This window comes from Mycteria americana, chromosome 14, assembly GCF_035582795.1.
Source record: "Mycteria americana isolate JAX WOST 10 ecotype Jacksonville Zoo and Gardens chromosome 14, USCA_MyAme_1.0, whole genome shotgun sequence".
Lineage (NCBI taxonomy): Eukaryota > Metazoa > Chordata > Aves > Ciconiiformes > Ciconiidae > Mycteria > Mycteria americana.
In genome coordinates this window covers 14,500,896-14,522,261 of record NC_134378.1, presented here as the reverse complement: position 1 = coordinate 14,522,261, position 21,366 = coordinate 14,500,896, and the positions used below count along the sequence as shown (strand labels likewise).

At 40.7% G+C, this 21,366-nt stretch overlaps 1 protein-coding gene across 1 annotated transcript in view; it reads left to right on the top strand.

Annotated features, from left to right (window-relative positions):
• The first annotated feature begins 445 nt into the window (after nucleotides 1-445).
• The window catches only part of TAF4 (TATA-box binding protein associated factor 4), a 38,208-nt gene continuing 17,287 nt past the window's right edge, over nucleotides 446-21,366 (top strand). The window contains exons 1-2 of the mRNA XM_075517260.1: nucleotides 446-780; nucleotides 2,732-3,820. Of these exons, the coding sequence (XP_075373375.1) occupies nucleotides 465-780; nucleotides 2,732-3,820 (1,405 nt within the window). The 5' untranslated portion in view covers nucleotides 446-464. The remainder of the gene's footprint in view (nucleotides 781-2,731; nucleotides 3,821-21,366) is intronic.

The following is a 21,366-nucleotide window of genomic DNA, read 5'->3' as shown; positions in this document are numbered from 1 at the left end:
CACGCAGCTGGCACAGGTGTGGGGCGCCCTTCAGACTCGCGCCGGCGGGGGAGACCCGGACGCAGGGAGCAGCAGGGAAACATGCAGCCATTTTGGGCCGAGGCAGACAAAGAGCCGCGGCCGCCCCCGCGGCGCCGCCGGCCTCCCGCACGGCCTCGCCCGCGCCTACGGCCGCGGCCCACCGCCCCGGCCCGCCCCCCTCGCCCGCCCCCGGCCGGAGCGCCGGGCCGCTGCCGCCCGACTCCCAACTAAGCCCTCGCAGCCATTTGCCCTGCCTTTTATAGGCGGCCGTCGGCCAATCAGCGGCGGGCGGAATCCCTCTCCGGCCGGTGATGTGAGGCTGGGCGCGCGCGCCTGCGCAGTCGAGGGGGCCGAGTGTGTGTGTGGGGTGGGGGGAGGGAGGGAGGAGTGAAAGGGGAGGGGGGGGAGGAGGGAGCAGCTCACAGGAACCCTCCAAAAAAAAGATGGCGGCGGGCTCGGATCTGCTGGATGAGGTTTTCCTGAACACGGAGGTGGATGAGAAGGTGGTGAGCGACCTGGTGGGCTCCCTGGAGTCCCAGCTGGCGGCCTCCGGCCACCACCACCAGCACCACAAGGCGCAGGAGCCCCTGAGGGCCGCTGGGGGGCTGCTGGGGAACCATGTTGTGAGCAGCAGCAGTAGCAGCAGCAGCCCTAGCCCTAGCCCTGGAGGAGTAGTAGTAGGAGGCAATGCTAATGCCCAAACAGAGAGCAGCAGCAGCAGCAAGATGGGACTGAGTGCCCCAGAGATCACAAAAGCAGGTAACATGGGCAGGGGTGGGGGGCTCTGAGGGAGAGGGGCCCTCCCCTCCCCCCACTCCCCAGCTCCGGCTGCCTCCTTCCCTCACTGCTTTCCCCCCTTTTCCCTCTCTCCTCCTTCTCGTTGTGGCAGGAGCGGGAGTGCAAAGGGTGGTATCGATCATATGGGGGAGAGCCTCCCCTCATCATGCCCCCTCGGTGTGTATCCGCGCCTCTGCTCCCTCCCCTTTATTTTCCCTCCTCGCTTCTGCTTACTAGAGGGTGTTTTATCATGTGTGGGGGCAGCCTCCCCGCAGAATAAGCCGGCAGTGCCTGTCCGTGACTCTGCCGGTCCCCTCTTCTTTTCCTGCCCTTGTTGCTGGAGTGTAAAAGGGCTCTCTTAATCTCGGGGGCTGAGGGAGGCAGAGCCCACCCCCTTGGTAATGGCTGTGCCTCCCATGCCGTCTGTGACTGCTCCCCTTCCCTTTCCAGGGGTGGAGGTTATGGGGGGGATTCCCTCTTGATAATGCCGCCTTAGCTGTCTGTGTAAATGCTCCTTCCCCTCCCCCTTCTCTGTTGCTGAAGTGCAAGGGGGTGTTATTAATCATGACACCTATTTCCTGTAGAGGAGGAAGCGAGGGGGGATTTCAAGGGGAGGAAGTCCCTCAAAATGCTTCCCCCCCATATCTGCCTGCCTGGATATTCCTCCCCCACCCCCTCCCTTGTTCCAGGGGCTTGGAGGGGGCATTCAACACCTCTCATTCCTCCTCTGCCCTCAAGGGGGTGTTGTCACAACACCAGGTCCCAGGAAGGGGGGGAATTCAGGCCACAACACCCCACCTTGTACAATGTCTTCTCCCACCTACCCACCCTCCGTAGCTACCTGGGGATATTCCCCCTCTTCGTGTTGTGAAGATTGTAGGGGGATAGTGTGAGGGCTGGGACTAAGGGCTCACTATATGAGAATGGAGGGAAGCTGTTCTTCAGGGGAATTAAAAAAAATGTCTCCCCAGAATCTCTCTGCAATTCCTCCCCTCCCCCCCCCTTTTTTTTTCTTTCTTTCTTGTTGCTGAAGTGTAAGAAGATATTACAGGCCTTCTGTCATGATTAATGATGCTTTTCTAGGAGGATCTCCTTAACCCTTATAACATGCATCTCAGTATCTATCTGTCACTATTCTTTTCCCATTTCTTTCTCCTTAGGGCCAGGACCTGGACTGTGTGTGATTGTACTTGTGATAACACCAGGCCTCATCAAGGGGCATGAGGATTATTCAGGACAAGAAGCTACATCATCTTGTCCCTTCTCAAAACCAGCTTTGCTTTTTATTTATTTATTTTTAACTATCTCTGTCTGTGGGAACTTCAGATCCAGAAGAGCAAATTCCATAACAAAGTGGAGGGGTCTTCTGGTAACCTACTCCAGGCCTTGCAGTACTTCTTATCTTTCCAGGCTGATGTTTTTCTTTCCTTTCACTTTTTCATATTTTGCTGTTATTGAGCATCCTGACTTAACAGACTTACTCTGTAGGAGATGAAAGGATTAGAGGGTAACGTGTGCTGGGCGTAGGGAATATGTCTTATTAACGTGCCTTCTATTGCCATTTTTCCCTCCTTGCAGTTGCAGTCCTGTTGCTAAATGGGATGTCAGGCTCTAGAATGGGGAGGAGGTCTAAGATGATCTTCCTTCTCCCTTGCCTTGCTTCATATCAAATCTGTTTTCCCTATTTTGTCTTACTGTAGGGTTGAAAGCAGGGGTGTTACAATTAATATTGCATCTGTCAGTCTTGGGTGGGAAATTGGAGGCTTCAAGATAATGTCTTCAAAGCCATCTTCAATTTGTACTCTGTCCCGTTTTCTTGGCTGCAGGCAGCCTGGGAGATGGAGAAGACTTGGTGATGAGGGAGAACATTTTGTCTTTGCTGGACTTTTCTTCTTGCTCATTCTCTCTGTTTAACCTTGTTGTTGTTTTGCAGGAGCAGGAGGAGTGCAAGGGGGTGTTATTAATCATAACACCAGGTCCCAGACTTCAGCTCTGGATGGAGCCACCACAACGAGCACCAGCACCACCACTGCAGCAGCAGGAGGATCTGAAGTCACTGCTGCTCCAGGGACCCTCAGTCAGGGCAAATCGGTGGTTATCAGCACCATGGCAACCGCCTTGTCCACCAGGAATGGCAAGATTGGGACCACAACAGTGCAAACTTTGAATGGGAGTAACGTGGTGATGAACTCTCACCACACGGGAAGTGCTGCTTTCTCCGGGACTCCTGTGACTGCTAACCCCGCTTCTGCACCTGCTGTTGCCCCTCTCGTTAACAATGGACCTGGATCTGTGGGGAAAGGAAATACTGTTAATGCTGTTTTGCCATCAGCTTCCAACACTGTCATCCAGACTTCTTTCCTTAATACTGCTGTGTCCTCTGCATCTTCCTCCTCGCCCACAGTTATCTCCTCGCAGCCACCACCAAGCATTGGAACTGGGGCACCTACGGTAACGCTTGTGAGGCCACCGATTCACACAGCAGGACCCACAGTAGCTGCAGCTGGTGCAGCCACTCAAAATGGGAGCAATACTGTGATCAATTCGACCATCAGTGTGGGGAGTTTTCCTGCTGTTGCTACAGCCACTGTGGGATCTGGAGTTTCCCTCCAGACGTCGCTTGTGAACAGCCAGTCTGGTTCCACTGTGCCAGCAGCTCCCGCCACACAGGTCATCAAATCTGAGTCTCCTAAAACTATAGTCCAGGCAGTATCCCAACAGCAGACGCTGGCTACTGGTGGCCAGCCCAGTACTACAGGGGGTAACATGATTATTGGGCAAACTATGCAAGCTGGGCTCTCCAATGTTGCTCCCAATCCTGGTGGGATACCTCCTGCAGCTCCTGGCACCCCTACAGGAATGGCTAAAGGCACTGCCAATACAGTGGCACAAAGTCTGCCAAGGACTCCAACAGCAACTACGAGTGGAATCAGAGCAACTTTGACTCCTACAGTTTTAGCACCTCGTTTGCCTCAGCCACCTCAGAATCCAACTAACATTCAGAATTTTCAGTTACCACCAGGTAAGTAAGAGGATTGAGGGGTTTTATTTTGGAAGTGTATTTCTTGCAGGAAGGAAGGTATCCAAATAAGATTGCTTGCTGTTCAGTTGTGTATTGTGGAAAAAGCGTTACATTTAACAATGAGAATCGTCTCGTTTTGAGTAGTAGAATAGTAGCATTCCACTCCTTAGCATATGATTTCGGGTGACCAAAACGTCTTTTCAGCAGTAATAATTTGAAAATAATTCTGCCTGGTATCTTTGTTACAATGTGAGCGTAGATGAAGCTGCCAAAGCGTGACAATGGAATATTATCAAATGAAATGTTGCTATTTCATTTTAACATAAGACATTTTGAATTTTGAGGCGGTTTTGTCAGTAGTTCGTATAACCTTCGCGTGCTGTTCAGTTCCCTCTCTGTCCCTGCGTGCCCCCAGTACCACAGAGCACTCATGAACAGAGAAGCAGCAGATACAACACAAGAAAACTACCTTCTTTTGCTTTAAATACCTTCAAAGTCTGACTTAAAAACTCACAGATTTGAAGCTTATGATGATCATTTTAGTCACTGGAGTTCTGATACAAAAGGCACTCTTCCTATGTCCTTACCTCACCCTGTTGTGTCTAGGGTTGCAGCTTTTGTAGTAGCTAGTCTCGTGCTTAGTGCTGAGCATCTCTGGACAAGGAATCTAGTCCTGAACTCAGTGGGTGAGTAAAAAGCAGGATGAGAAGCATTTCTTTTCTGAGAATTGTTTTGTCCCTCCTTAAATATCCTAGATTTGGAGATTTAAGGTTATGTATTTGCTATTATTTTGAACCAGGCTTGTACTTGTATCCAGTTTCATTTTTAACTGAAAATACTTGTGTGAATCTACACATAGTTTCCTGTCTTTTTAATAATAGCTAGTAATAGCTGTATTCTTACTATTCACTGTTTTTCAGAGCAGTATACAAAGAACAACTAATTAAATTTTACTACTAGTACCACATGAAATCAGTGGTGGTTGTGTATCATCTATTTCAATTGGTCTTAGTAAAAATACATCTATAGAAGCTCTTAGCCAACCTTAAAGCAATGCACCTGTCACATAAGGTAGATCAGAAACCACACTGTGTTACTACGCACCGTCTTTTTGTGTAATATACTATTTATGGTATGTGATGCCATGTAGTTTGATGAAGTCTGTCAAACATTCTGTGTATCTGAGTTCTAACTGGCATCAATATTCCTCATTTTTTTGTATAGAAGATTATTCCCTATATGAGTAATTTGAATGACACATGTTGCTAATTTAAAAAATAGCAGTAAAACTCAGACCTTGAAATCCCAGTGCTTAATTTGAAGCTTGTAAATTGATAGGCTGGAAAAGCCTTATTTATTTATTTATTGCCACAGTGTATCAAAGGATTTTTCAGGTTTACAGTTTATTGCCATGTATACCTACGTTTTCACTAGTACTGCATTATAAACCTGATTATGGGAAAAATACTACTGTTGAGTCCAGTGGGACCTTTTTTCCGGGTAGCTGATGTTTTCAAACTGCCATAGCATACTGAAATGTGTTACTCTTAGAAGCAGCGTTGCCAGTCCTTAAGCATAATTGGACCATAAATTGCTCCTTTGGAGGTCTCGATAGATTGAAGTAAAACAGTATAGGTTCTAAACACTTGAGTTTTTTTATTAAGCACTTTTCTTGTCTGTCCTACGCTTGAAAAATTATTTATAACTTCAAAAGAATAGCATGACTCTTAAAATAAGCAAGTATACATGACTGAATACATAGAAATTGGAAATTGGGTTCTTGCATGATGGGACAGACTTAATGTTGGAAAGGTTTTTTTTTTTTAGTGGAACAGATTTTTTTTTTAATTGCTTTGGTTTACATTTTTATACATTGTGAAAGTAGCCAACTTTGAAAATGTTTTGCATAAAGCATTTGTTACAGAACACTTAACTGATGGATGTTGAGCTCTTACAAACATCTCACAGGTGCAAGGGCTAAGCACCTCTGAAAATCTAGCCACATGCAACTGTTTCACTCTGTAGTAGAGTGCATATACATTCATAGTGAAAGGAGAATAGATGACTATGCTTTTGAAATTGTATTTCAAATTACAGCATCATCATCCAGATTTTTAAAGGTGGTTTGGTAGTATGAAGCTGCAACTGCAGTGCTTGTATGCTGTGCATCTACTGTATGCATCAAATCTGCATACGCAAGTTTATGTTTTTAAAAGTTAGCAGTGTGTGCTAATAAGAGTTTGTGAAGCTTAGTGCATGAAGTAGCTTGAGATCATACACTGCACATGTTGCTTTTTACACCAAGATTTACACTTAGAAAGAAAATTCTTATGGAAGGTTTGACCAATAAGCAGCATGTGTGTTATAGTTATTTTCTTACCCTGAGTTACTGTTTCTAGCTCTCCAAAACACAGTTACAGTTTCACATGTATGGAAAGCAGAATGTAAGGTGTCAGTGAGTGCTATTAACCTGGGACTTGAAAATTAGAAACCTTGAAAGGTTTCAAATGTTCTCTTAAACAGCATGTGGAAAAGAAGCTCGATCAACGCTCTTTAAAATATATTACTTTTAGAATAATGCTTTGTATTGCATCAAGGCAATTGTGCAACAAACATCGACTGACCAAATTAGAGACATTTGAAGAGCTAATGGGCTGTAGTTGTGACCTTACTGGATTCTGGTATGTTGCTTCTCAAAGAAACTGGACTATTCAGAGAATCTGTGCATTAATAATGGTTTTCCACTACTGACATCTTTGAGGAAGAGGACTATTGTGCTTAGGCTTTTCTTCAGGAGCCTGTGTTTGGAACTTTGTGGTCCACCTGGACAGATCTGGGTAATGAAGGTCCAAAAATAACCTTATTTATAGCTTCTTAGCAAAGACATGCAAATACTGTCAGATAATTTTCTAGGGGGCGGGAACACAAGTTTCTCTTTATACAATGCTACTTTAAATATGCAACATCTTTTGAAACTGTGACTGAAAATAAATTGTATGAAGTTGTTTTGGAGTACTTCAAACAACACTATGAAATGTGTTGTGCACAATAATATGGTAAGAGGTAGGAAAATTGGTGAGTTTGTTAAAGCATTAAGTCAGTGTTCTGCTGTTACAGATGCTCAGAAAAGTCTCCAGAAAAGTGTAACTGAGATTATCTTTTCAAATGTAGGAGTTCGTAAAGTGTTTAGAGGTCATCCCTGACACATGGTAGAATCATCTTGTAAAATGACAAAACTTGCGTACTTTAAAATAACTTTTCAAAATACTATCTTCTCCAGCAACGCTGTATTACAATTTCAAAACCAACCTCTATGAGCTTATGCTTACTTTAGCAGTATTGTCAACTTGAGGGTTCAAAGATTTGGTTTCTGTTCTTGCAGATGCTTTATGTTGTTACTCTCTTCTGCTTTGTTTTTCTGTACCCGCATCTCATAATAAGCTTTTAAGGTGCCTGCTTAAAGAAAGGAGCAGATTGGAGAGAGTGCTGTAGGTATACAGTAAGAACAATATAGAGCTGGTAGGTCTGGACAGTTTTCTCTACTACCTTAGGTGAAACTGAAATCTAGAAACCTTAGCTTCCCCCCGTCTCCCTCTTTTCTTTTACCTTCTGAGCGAATGTTAGTACTTCTGAAAATTTGCTAGCTTGGTCCTAAAGACTAGCTTTTTTTTCCCTGAATAAACAAGATTCTGTGACACTCACTCCTGTTTGAAGATAGCAGATAGGATAGGTTGTCTTTATAGTTTATGTAATTTTTTACTTCTGCGATCATGACCAGTATTCTCATTAGCGGTAATGCAGTTGTGCAGCTGCAGTAGAACTGCTATCATGGATTTGTTTTGCTTTGTATCTGATAATAAAACTTCTTTATTACTTTCACAAAACTCAGTTGGATCTGCCAGTAGCTGATGATAGGGGATGAGACTAGACTTCATCGCTTTCTTTCTGGAGGGCGTCTCATGTGCCATTTCTGTGGAGCCTACAGGATAGGCTGTTTCCCAACTGTGAAACTGATGGGGCTCTTCTAAAAATTGGATGTTCCAGAGTTCTGAACAGTACTAACAGTTGGTTTAAACTTACTGTTGGTGCTTTCTAGAAGCAAAGGGTACCTGGAAGAACATTGGTGCTATGTATCTGCAGACCCTGGAGGATGGACTACATCTATTTGCATGTTCAAGGTTTTTTTCATGGCCTTAGAAGCTGGAAACTTTACTTTGTGTTAAATGGAAGCTTAACTTTTGTAGAAACGAATGATTTTTAGCTTGTGTTAGCTATCCAAGAAGGATTCTAACTTAACCCTTGATTATAGTGGCCTTAGGATGGCAAAACTACCTGAACACATAGTTAATTTAAAGCATGGGTTCAGGTCCTTTTGACTTGAGCAGTCATAATTTTTGGAGCTGGAGTCACTGAAAAATAACTGCCACAGGAGTAGTTCTGTTTCCTTCAGTGAGGAGTTGGGGTGCTAGGCTGTTGGGCAAAAGGGAGTGGATAGAAAAAGGAGAAAGGTAGCAGGCTGAGAAGAATCAGACAATCTTTTCATTGTAAAACAATTTGTGTTACTTTTTCATACTGAGTGCGGCATTCTTTGGGTTACTTTGTACTTGAAACGTGTACCCCAGGAGTGCCTAAAGTAACTAGGAATATAAATAGATGAGGAAATCTACAGACTTCCATAATATAAGAAATATAGAAAGGAAGAGATGAAATACTATGAAGTAGTGGAATGTAGTTGTTTCTATTTCTCACTGACTAGCAAGCGAGTTCAAACATATCCTGATTGTAGTTTCCCTGTATCTTGCATGTGCTGCCAATATTATGCCTGTTAACTGTGTTGGCATGGCTGTATTTTGTTAAAAATAATGTCTGTAACGTACAATGATAATAGGACCTTCTTATAGTACTTATAGTATGTTTTACTTCCAAAGCATTTTAAAAAACTTAATCCTTGCAACATGCCTGTGTGGTTGGTAAATAAAGTAGTATGAAGTCTGCTTTAGAGCTGGGGGAAAGAGCAAGTTAGAGAAGTTCTGACTTGCCCGAGGCCATGAAGGAATCGATATTTTGCCAAGGTTAGAGCTTGGGTGTCCTATACTTGGCACATAAAGTGGTATCTCTCTTTCTGAAAGATAACTGTGGATCTCTTCTGCAGAACTCTTCTGGGTGAGGGGGGTGGATTTTATGTTCAAATCATGCATCAGCAAAAGGAACATTCTGCTTTATTTGAAATCTGCTACATCAGATCTGCCATATGTCACCAAGCTGAAAGTTGTGTTTGTTCTTATTGCAACTTTCATAATTGAGGAATCCTGCATACTTAGCTTTGTACCCCAAAGAACTTAAGACTCAGAGAGGTGTGATAGGGGTGTTTTTGTTTTTGTTAAAATGAGTGTCATGAGGCAAACCAGTGCCTCATTTTGCACATCTTATAAGGGCGACTCTTTAAGTGATGGGATCTAATGGGAATATAATTGTGATTCCATTAAGCTATGAAAGCTATTAACTTTGACTACATATATTGTTCAGTTCTGGTATGGAAAATACTGTTGTTCCCAACAGCCTTTGGAAGAGCATGTATGGATTTGTTTCATATGCCTATCTACACTTTGAATTGTGGTCTTTCTGGGGTTTTTTTGGGGTATCACTAGGCTTATGCTCAAGGTTGGTGGTCAGTGACCAGAAGTGAATGATTTTTTTCTGTTGAGCCATTTTGCACTCTGCTACTCCAGAAGTTACATGGTGTTTCTATGTTCAGTGAGCTAAATGAGTTTTCCATCTCTGGAAATCTATGTGGGTTAATTCTAAAATGCAGTGTCTTGGTTTGAGGACCACAAATTTGGATGCTGCCCAGGACTTGAATCACTTACTAACACAGGATGCTGCAGCAAAGTTAGCAATCTTGAGACGAAAATGCAACAGTTTTGGGCACTGATAGGACACAAATTAGTAGGTATCACAAACTCCCTTCAAATGAAATGTTTCGGTGTATGAAAACTCTTACTATTGTTTGTCTTCTCTGTTTTGGGAAATGATATGTAAATAGAATCCTAAAAAAAAAAATGTATGAAGTGGTTCAGGAACAGAGTTGAAGATACTGATACTAGCCTAAGTGGGTTTTAGCAAAGAGAAGAGATTGGCTTGTGGAAAGCTTGCTTTCTGTTCTCATAAAAACTGTGTGATCAAATACTAAGAGTCTGCTTGGTAGGAACTAGACATAGAAGTCACTTAAGAACACAACATGTTAAAACATTTTTTGTTACTATACGCAGTTTTTGTCAGAAATACTTGAAATCAGCATTTTTACCTGAAAGTAACTACTCTTGTCAGGATTGTTCTCTATGTTGAAGCTTTATGAATGTTTACAACTCCATTTATCTGTCTGACTCTGCTTCTTGAATTTGATGCCATTGCTTGATGTTGAAAAGAAGGCTTTTGCCAGTTGGAAGACAGTAAGTGTTAGCAAGTTTAACTTTTTTATGTTAGGCATATTATCTCTTGTGAAAGAAGATTTGAAGAGGTAGTGGCACAAAAAAGTAATTTTGGAAATTGTGTTTCTCACAACTGGAGGCAATGATAGAAAGGAATTTTTAGCTGTATTTAGACAGTTATTTCAGTTGTATTTTGAACTGTAAAGCTGTATGTAAAGGAAGGCCAAACTCTAGGGAGAGTATGTGGTGCTCACAAGTTACAAAGGGCTTTTTCTGTGCATGGCCACAGGGACGTTCTTGTGTACAAATAGTTGTATGATCTGTGAACGTGGTCGAAGTTTCCCTGGTGTACTTCTGGGACCGAACCCTCAGTGCATCTCTATCCCTTTGACAGGTTGCACACAGTTGTTTTACAGAGACAGGGGCTGTGGGGATATTCAGGCTTTGTTTTTGTGTTGTTATAAGTTGTTAATGCACTAACTTGAATTTGTTTTTAAACTAATTAAGGTCTTGCCTAAATGCAAGAAGCTGTAGTGTATTTATACTGATACAGGTTTCTTGAAAGTTGTAAAACCTTTTTTGTCTAGATGCAGTTTTTGCTGTATCAGCCCTCTTGCACGCTGCTCCCTCATAAGAGAAGGAAAATAGCTTATACAATAAGCACCTTTTACAACGGTATGGTTGTGTTCACACTGGAGATTGTACCACTAAATTATTGTGGCGCAATGGTCCCATTTCCAGCTCAAATGTTGAGAGAAGCATAACAACTATACGCAGACCAGGCTGTAATTAAGCAGGTGTAAAGACTGTGTGATCACTCGCGTTTCAAATTAGGTGAGGCTTTTTTTTCATTGAGACCACAGACATGTGAATAGAGCAAATGTTTGCTTTGGTTTTTTTTTTTTTTTTAAAAAAAACCAAACCTTTTAGGACAGTGTTACCTCAGTTTAATCTGGAAACTTTTACCCTGGTTCTGTTCTGTGGTAATTTCCTTCCAGAAACATTGGTTGTCTTCTGGAGGTATGGGTGTCTCAAGGAACTGAGACAACTTTTTACCACAAAGCCTTCTGTCTTGGAGTAATTTTCTTCAGGTGTCTTTAGCGTGATACTTAATGTAAACTGAAATAATTGTCCTTGAGGCCTTATCTATGCTTTTAAGGGTTTTTAAATATAGAATATTTTTTGGTGAGAGCAAAACCTTGATTATCATCACTATATAATGGTATAGATTATCAATAATCAAGAAAGAGGTGATAGTCATAAGGAATTGATACAGCTGCATCCTGTTTCTGCAGTGAGATCTGCATAGGCACAGTTCAGCACCTCAGTAGAGCTGTCTTAAGGCCTTGTACAAATGTAGATAATCTTTGCCTCTGTAACTGTTGTTGCGCTAGAAATAACATTTGAAAGATGAATTTCAGTACTTGTATTATGAGTGATTAGAAAGTTACATTTTGAATGTAAAAGGCTGATTCTCAGCAAAGTGCATAAATAGGTTATAAATCCTTTTACCCAGGGACAGTCCTTTTACTGTGTATTTGTACAGGATTTAGTGCAGGGTTCGACTCAGTTGCCAAGCTCTTTTTGTGGGATTTGGAAAAGTATATTGATAAAAATTGAGTAACTTCTTGTCAGTGTAGAACTCTGTTTATAAAGTAGAACGGTGAATTATGAACACCATGCATCTCTTAATTTTGATGCTTTTTTCCTTAAAATGCATTACTAAAATATTTTTTTCAATAACACATTGTAACCAATACCTAGACAACCAGTAACATAAAACTTGCATCAGTATGTAATACTATTCTACATGGCTGGCATGACTGTTCTAAGGTTTGTATTGAATCAAGTAAGTCTCTCTAGTAAAAATGGTCTAACTTATCATTATAACTTGATTAATATGTGCTTCTGAGAGTAGTTGAGCTGTTAAAAGCCATCACAATACTGTTGTACAGAATAAAACACATGCTGGATAGGCTCTGTACAGACACCCAGTATAGATTCAGTTGAAAAATGAGTGCTCTAGATATCAGTGTATAAACAAAAACCAAGCCATGAGGTGTGGTGCCATGGTCTAGTCCTTCTTAAATGGTTTGAGTGGGCAGAAAGACTGTAGTAAGCTGTCTTCACACCTTCCTTCAGTTTATTAATCAAATATTTCTGTAAGGGAGGGTTAGATTTAGTGCCTCTCTCAGAACGCAATAACATCAGGTGCATTCAGCATAAGTGGTGGTGTGGCGAGTGGGACCAGTTGTACTCACATGAGTCAGTACCAACTCCAAGGAGTAGCTCTGAGGCATTGCAGCACCTGTGGCAAAAGTTAATGAAGGTGACCAGAAGAGTGTTTGCTGAGGGATCAGTGGAGGAGGTTGGAAGAACAGATCTGGAGTAGGAAGGCTGAGAGTGGCTAAACTGTGCAGAAGTTTATAGAAAAGCATGAGGAGCTGTTAGTTTTTAATAAACATATGTGCAGTAATGTTTGCAGTAATATTAAGGGTGGACTGGAAGAAGAGGCAAGTGTTCATGCCATGGTCTTCAACCTCTTCCTTTCGTTCTTCCTTTTTTCCAATGTATCATTTGGTTTTCTTTCCTTCTCTCTTCCCCATGGGGGAGGGGGAGAGGAGGCACTAATTATTTATAAGTGTTAGTCATACCCAGTCATTAAGCTTAGTCATTACTCAGGACTGTGCATTTGATGGTTAGTAAAAATCAAAACGAGACTTGATTTTGTTTAAAAGCTTTCTGAATTCAAGCTTACAGGTGTGAAAATACTTTTATTTCTGTGTTCAGACTAAGTGAAAAAGCAGTGCTATTTATTAAATGTTGCTATCAGCCAAATTACATGTAATATGTCCACATTGATAGTTTGTATTTGAACTCACAGGCATGGTGTTTGGCATATTCTCAAAGCAGAATAACTTCTGTATCGGCAGTGAGTCCTAAAATCGCAGGCTGTTTTCTGCAGAGGAGGATTTGAAGGGAACGTTTCCGCTGAGGCTGCCCTGGGTAGCTGTCAGTTGGTGGAATTGTCTAACATCAGGTCTCCACAGCTCCAGGTGAAAAGGTGGCATCAGCAAAGGGTTTTGTCACTGCTAAAATTACAAAGGGTATATACCTAGAGTAGGGCATTCACAGTGGGGACAAATTAAAGAAATGCATTTTTTATTCGTTTTCATGTACTTAGTTGTTTTAGCGCGTTGCTTTTTGAAGGAAGATAATGTGGATTTAATGCATGACTCCTCATTAAGTATTTGTGGTAAATGCGAAGTAGCTTGCCCATTCCCATTTCATCAGGTGCTTGAACAGCACTAATGTTGGTATGCCTTGGTATAGACAAACTGTTTGCCAGAAATGAAGACAAGTTGAGTTTTAAAACCTCCTATTTAGAATAACAGATCAAAAGAATTAGTGACACTTTATTTTGTGTCTTCCTTTCTCAAAAACAAATCCAATTTTGGTATAACTGCATTGTTGTTTGATGTTAAGTATATTGAAATTAATGGCAGAGCTAAATCTGAATCACTTTGAGATCAATAATTAAAATAATTGGTTTAGCTCTTGATAGTGTTTTTCTTCTTTCTGCATCGGACTAAAGACAGATTTGTGTCATGATTGGGTTGCAGTTTGACAGAGTGCTCTAGTGTTTTGGCTCTGTATGCTTGACTAGAAAGGAATGTTAACGCACTTTCAAGGAATATAGCTTTCCAGAAAAGTAAAAATAGTTTCAAATCACATTGTTGTTGAAGCATTTGTCAATTGTTGCTATATAATACAACGTATTTCCCACAACACTTCTTGCACACCTTTTCAACTGAGCAGGTAAGATTTTTTTCCATATGGGATCACTGTTAAATACAGTGGCTTTTTGGCGCTCCAGCATGAACGTTATTCCTTTAACTATATTCTTAAAAGGCTTGTGAATCAATACTTTACAAATTATTCACTTCTTCACTTTTTAGATAGTACAGCTGAGTTCTATAGTTTGAAACTGAATTCTTGCATAGTAAGATAAGAAAAAGCTTTTACTATGAAATTGAGTCTCTTTGTCTTTTGACTCTTTAGTAAGAAAAAACAAAAGCAGTTTTTCATAACGTGAACTTGTGTACTTGGTCTGTATGAAATACATTTTCTGTGCACTGCAGTCAGGATTCTTGATGATTTTTGAGAATGTATCTTTCATCTATGTTGGCAATAATAATAAATCAACTGTTCAAGAATTAGTGTTTCACAGACCATAACCATTAGTTATGATCTGTGATCTGTGTGTGCAGATTGGGCATGTGGGGAGAGTGCTGATAGGCAAATGAAGTGGAGTGCTGTAGTAAACTAATGCTGTAGGCACTGTATCTGGGTAAAATTTGACTTTACTCCAGAGTGACATGAGTTGAAAAGTGAAAGGAGCGATGTGCTTTTGTAGCTCTGTAGTAAGTTCTTGTCCGGAACTCTGTGCCATGCCAGTCTTCACTATGGTGTAAAGTTTAGTGCCTGTCAGGAGAGATTCCAAGTGTTTTGTACTAGAGGTGCTCTGAAGCAACACCTGGCAGTCGTGTTTTTTCATGCCATGTTGTAGCTCACCTTAAGCACAACAGGTGCTGAATGCTTAACAGGCACCTTTAGGATGTGTTCGGCATAGTGTGCACTGCGTGCGCTCAATACGATTGTATGCAAAACCTCAGCATTCGTTGCTTTAGGGTGCCCATTACTCTGAAACAAGACATGAGGGAATCTGGTACAGTATCTCAGGTTGCTCCAGTGTGCTGGACAGCTCTATCACCGCCTGGCAGTTTTATGGCCTGTAGACCTGCAACTCAGCAGGGAACGTATCTACTACTAACTCATGTTTGTACCGGCTGACCTCATCCGTGCCGGTGCAGTGCAAGCACTTCTGGAGCAGGCAAAGTCACAGATAGTGGTGGGTTCATTTTCAGCTAGCTGGTTTGCAGGAGCTGATACCTGCACTATGTAGACTTCCCCGTAAGCACTATGGTTGTCCTTGTGGAGCTAAGACACCTTTATAGAAGTCACAAACCAACCACATTTGTTCATGAAACTCAAGAGCCTGGATTGCTGACGGTGTCAAAGACTTTGGCGAGAAAGTTCAAGTAAATGGTTTTTCTGGATTTGTTGTGCAGCACAGATCACCTGAGGTTCTAAGCACCTAAGCTAAGACAGTGCATCTAATGTGGTGGTGCACATCTCTCATCAGGTACAAAATAATGTGTCTTCAATAACATCTAATCCACAGCTGTGTTGCCATTTAAAGTTCTGTGCTGTTCATCTTGATTTGTAATCGCTGTTTTTCATGAGTCGGTATATAGATTGTCTTTCATGAGCTGCTACGCGTCTGCTGGTTTATTACAGATGCTCTTCTTTGACATATGTAAATAATTCTAAATCTGCTAAAAGTTGTCTTGTGTTAGGGAAGATTCCCTTAATTACCCAGATTTTCATGGAGCTGCAGTGGACTAGTAGACTTTGACAGGCTCTTGCCTCTTTTCCTGGCCTTCCATTCCTATAGAGTGAGAACTTTTCCAGGCAGGTCAGTTATCATAAGGGGAGGAATGGTGGATTGTTGGACAGTGTTGATGTCTGTTCCAGGTTATCATTTCCCTTTCCTCAGTAAGTGACCCTATCATATATATCACTTCTGCTGAAAGTTCTTCCTGTAGTTTGTATAGGCAGCTGTCCTTTTCTCCCGCTCTCTCTCCAGTATTCGTCTAGCTTTTTAGTATTGGGAAAATCTTAGAAACTTTGTCCTTTTATAAAGGTTTTGTCATTCCAGGGTCTCTGTATAGCCTGATCCAATCATCCACAGAGCATTGACTCATCCCCTTTGCTTTATATGGTTTTTGTGGTGTGTATATCAACTTGCATAGCTTTACAGACACTTGCTTTCCTTTTTGTTGCAATAGAATCTCTTCTGACAGTACAGAAGGGATACTATTATAAAGCTTTCTTCTGCTAATATGGCACAGCCCACTTATGATTACTGTCTGATTTTTTTGCCATGTCAAATGTTTGCAGCATCTTGCCACAAATGAGTTTGTGCTTGAGAGCTTAAGGCACAAACTGCTTTGACGTTAAGATAACCTCTTAGTGAACTTTCCTGGCAGATCTAGTTAGGATTTGAAGATTTGTCACATGTCAGTGGACTTTGTGATCGATAAACCTGACTTTCATTTCCTACACCAGAAGCATCAATCCTCTATTTACTCTTTCAGGCTTGGACATTCTTTCTGAACATCAGCATGTGTATGTATTGAAGGTGATTCTTTGCTGCCTAACAGTTCTCCCTGACCCTAACTGGTTTTTCTCTGGAAATAAAGTTTAGTTACTTCTTTACTTTAAGAAGAGAATTTCCTCAGGAGACTGGAAAGGGGTATTCTTCATGCAATTTCATAGAATCATAGAATTCCAAGATCATACATCTATTAATTCTTCTGTCATGTCTCAGCTACTAAAAAAAGAACTTATTAAAAGTCTAGGTTCCTTTAGTAATAGTTCTGAATTGATCTGGATTAGACCATGAGCTACATTGTGGGTAATGAGCAAAATCTGGAAGCTTGAACCTGTCTGTTCTTCTGTTTAGTATCTGCATCAAAGAGAGATGTTGTCACTTGTGATCTGATAGGACACTCTCTAGGTTTCATATTTCACAGATACACAAGAGTTTCATTCTTGCACACTGGTATGCCCAGTGACAAGCATGGGCATACCTTTTTATGGTTCTCATGTTAGGTGCTTGCTAACTGTCGATGAAGTCTTTCTGTATGTCACCTACTGTATGAATCGAGTCCCTGAGAAATGGAGCATTTATTCTGAGAGAGGGTGACACCTAGATATGTTGCTGTTTGAGTGGCTGCCTCCTAGGTATGGTTGTCAGAGGTAACAATTTGCTGGACTGTGTATTTCCTCAGAACAGTAATCTGAAGGTGCCTGATATATCTGCAGAAAGTTTTAACTCTGTCATTGGGAAGTCCAGCTCCTATAAATATTATTAATCTTGGTTTATCGTAACAGAACAGTGAACTGGTTTGGTTTGGGTTTTTTGGATGTAGAGGTTCTCTAGCAAGAAAGCTGTATGTCTCAGGAGTTACACAGATAGTGATCTGCAAAGGCTACAAAATATTTTTTTTTTATTCTTCCTTTATTATTCTGATAATTTTTTTTTCTTTAGTCTTTGCTAAGCCAAGCCATGTTTCAAAGAAAGAAGTAAGAGGAAGGCATTAGAAAAGAGCCTGGTTTGTGTTTTTCTGACATGTCATATAGCCAGAGCTCTTCACTTCTTATTCCAGTCCGTGATTTTACAAGTTTTATTAATTAAAACAAAACAAAAAAAACCCAACAAAAAACCAAAACAAAAAAAAACCCCAAAACACAACACTTTGTAAATGGAAATGCCATTAGCAAATGGAAATACAACTAGCAAGAGGCAAAGACGACACAGTGAAGAATCATGCAGCTGCATCATATAATAATGAACTTTTCCATCCAAACACTCTCAAAAACAGGAGAGATCTGGGAAGGTCTCCACAACAAGAACACATGAGATGACCATTGTACTAGTCAGGAGCACAAGTCTTTTTGGCATAAAGAGCAATCTAACTCAATTTTGTTAATTGTTCATTTGGAGCTGTGATGAATTGTTTAATTCAAACTAAAATATGAGCCTCTTTCAGGATTCTCTTAAGCCTCCAACTTCTAACAAAAATGGTAATTAATTTTAATTTTTATTAGTTTTTTAATGAGACACTTGGAAAGAATGCTTGAATGTTTGCGTTTTTAATAGTGAATATAGTTTTAGAGTACACGTGATCAGACTTTCTAGGAAAAAGAAGGCAGAGAGATATTGAAAATGGCCAGGTTTTATTGTCACCTTTTTCTAAATGAACAATTCCAATGATCTTTATTAGCTGTTTGGTCTCAAATAGCAATTCATCCATTTGTGGAACAAAAACCTGGATGGTAAACTTGAAACAGAAAGATATTTTTCATCCTTACTTTAAATATGTTGCTGAATTTAATTAGAGAAGTGAGATACCTTGGTACAATTCTAGCTGTCTTTTAGTACCTGGTAGTCATTTCTGACCTGGTTCCTACAGCATTTGCACCCATTGGAGTTTGAGATTATGACACTTACCTGTATTTAAATATTTAAAATATAAGTTTTGGAACATAAGAGAAAGAAATGTTTTTTTTTTCCTACATGTGTGGCTGTCAGCCCCTCCTTTTTTCCATTGCAGTGAATGAATCAACTGAGAGACAGTTAATGTATGTATGGAGAGAGGGGGCTGTTATTGTCCTACATTGACTTTGTTTAGAAGTGGGAAATAAATGGGACTTTCTTTTTAATTCTTAATCAAGTTAGTTCCAATGAGCTTTCTGAACATCACTGAAAATCCACTTAATGCCAGCTTGGGTATAGTTTTGGGTTAGTGAGTTTCTTTTTTAGCTAATTGGGTTGGAAAAGAGTCTGTAGTTGGGCTGGGGGGAGAGGAGCTGAGAGAGCAGCTCCATCTCCCTTTTTAAAGGATTCTCAACAAGGCTGGAGAGGTGTTAAGTGTTCAGTCAGAAATTACTTGCCCACACACTGTATTAGTGGTGAATTTCTGCGCAGAAAGTTCAATAACAAAGTTCATCATGATCTGAATTTTTAGACCTTTTCTGAAATCACCCATATACTAACAAGATATAATTTCAAGCAGGTAAAATGTCTTATATCATCATACCATGATTAAAGCTTATGCAAGACTAGTCTGATGTTTGTAACTGTGTTTATGTTTGTATATAGCCCATTAAGTGTGCACAGCAATTTATCTATCAGTGCTAGACGCTAACTTAAATACATGTTAGAAACTGTATAAATTGAAAATAACTGTGTATCAAATATGAGGGCAGTATAAAAGAACTATTTAAATAGCGACAGATATGAATGTAGCTTTGTATGGATTACTTTTTTATTGTGAACCTTCCCTCAAGTATTGAAGTCAGACTTCCCATAGTTAGAAATCTAGCAGGATAGTGCTTAGAGTCAGGGTTTGAATTACAAATGATTGTTTTGTCTGTCTGCTGCCAAAAATGGAACTTTCTTGATATGTTTTCTAAAGCTCACATTAATATGCTTTTCAACTGTCTGTTTCAGCAGTTGTGCTATGTTAATGTGTAGGCATGTTCTAATTTTGCATGTAGCTCGGGGAGAATATTTCATTGTTCAGACATTGTGCTTGCTCTTCAGGGGTAGTCAACCTTCATTTTGTGGTTATCTCCCTTCTTTTCTCTCTTTTCTCATTCATGTTTTGGGGCCCAAAACAATGAGTTGACACTACTGGTGTCCCGAGGGGCAGTTGTGCTGGTGCAGGACGCTAATGCGTAGCGCAGACCCATTCTTGAGCCTGGTGTGGGTGTTGAGCTGGAGACTGGAACAGGTAGCATAGAGCTCTGTGCCGGTGCCTGATGCTATAAAGGTTTTCATATGTGGGTGAGCTGCTTTGGGTTGGCACTTTCAAGTAACTTTAGGCACTTTTGTGCTGAGAGGGAAGTTTAAAAAACAAACACGCACCTCCTCCCCACCCCAATCCAAAACTAGAGTTAGTATCTCTTATGTTGCTTCTGGAAGGAAAATATAACTCTCTAAACAATTTGGGTGGTACATTAGCCCTAGACTATCCTAGGGAACCCCTAAAATGGTGAATTTTAAGAAAAAAGTTTCTTACGGGATGTCAGTATAATTCTGTGACATTTAAGGGCTTCTGAAAGCACAGACATATGTAGTTGCGTTGGGCCTTTTCAATTGCTAGAAACTAAATGGTAATCAACAAGCCTTAATATTTGACGTTGACTTGAAAATAGCTCCTCTAATCAGACTTCCACTGTACTGATGTTTTCAGTTATAATAATATTGAAGATTTCCACTGATTCAGTGTTTAGCTTCTTCAGCTGGTTATTATGAGGGATGACAAAAATGGGCGACGTGAGTTCATTTCCCAAGATTTTATGTTTACACATTGGAGGAGGATGCCAAGTTCTGTTTGTGCAGGAATGAGCTTGATGTAGTAGCAGATCACTCTCTAGTCTTTAAAATATTGAATTTCTCCATTCAGTAGTCCCCTCCCCGTAGTGTGAGGCTGGTGGTGAGAAAGTAGTGATGGTTCTAATGAGCAGCTGCCAGGATCAAGCTTTGTATTCACTATTGAGGTTTTTAAATTTCTTGTAAGCTGTGGTGGTGGTGTATGGCTTTGCTGTTTTAATGAAAACGCCTTCTCCCTACATAAGTTACAGGAGACAAGACCATTCTTTTTGGGATAGCTTTGAAAATGTTTTTTTGGACTTGACAGCTAAACTAAGTATTTATTTCTACAGTCTGCAAGATTATAAATAAGCTTTCCTCTCTCTTCCTTTCCTACAGAAAAACAGTTTGAGAATATTTGTTTCTAGATATAACTGTTGTCCATAGCACATTGCAGTCCCACCTTAACACTTCTAAATAAGTCGCAATGGAAAGTCACCTTTTTGATGTAAACTAGTTTAACGTCTCTGTGTGACTCTGCTTCATTAAAAGAGAGTTAATGGAGAGAATGTAAGGAAAAAATTAGGGGCAAATTAACTAATATAATCTGTTTTTCTTTTGAACTAATTTTTGTAGAAATCAGTATATGGATTTTTTGCAGTTTAACGCTAATTTTCAAACAGTCCAAGAAAACTGTTCAAGGTTGTTGTCTATAAACATTTCAGCACTTCATCTGAATAGAGAAGCAAATAAAAGCTTGATTCTTTTGAAGTAGTCATGCTCTCAGATGGCATAGACCAGATCTCCAGATATTGTTGGGGAACCTGTACAGGCTGCTTATTCACTGAACAACACTTTAAAAAAAACCTTTCTGATTTCAGTAGTGCCTCTTGGTTTTCATGGTGAAGTTTCCTCCTGTAGGTTGTTGCTCAGAAAGACTAACTAATTTTGAGTGCCCAGTTTGTTTCCTTAGGTGGCTTTTTCAGAGCTGATGAGGTCCTGAGGCTCTCATGGACTGACTGAGGCGTGCTGAATGAATGAGCTCTTGAAAAACAGTTCATGTTGTCCAGATCCTGTTTGTGCCTTCAAGAAAGAGAGTCTATAATCTGAAA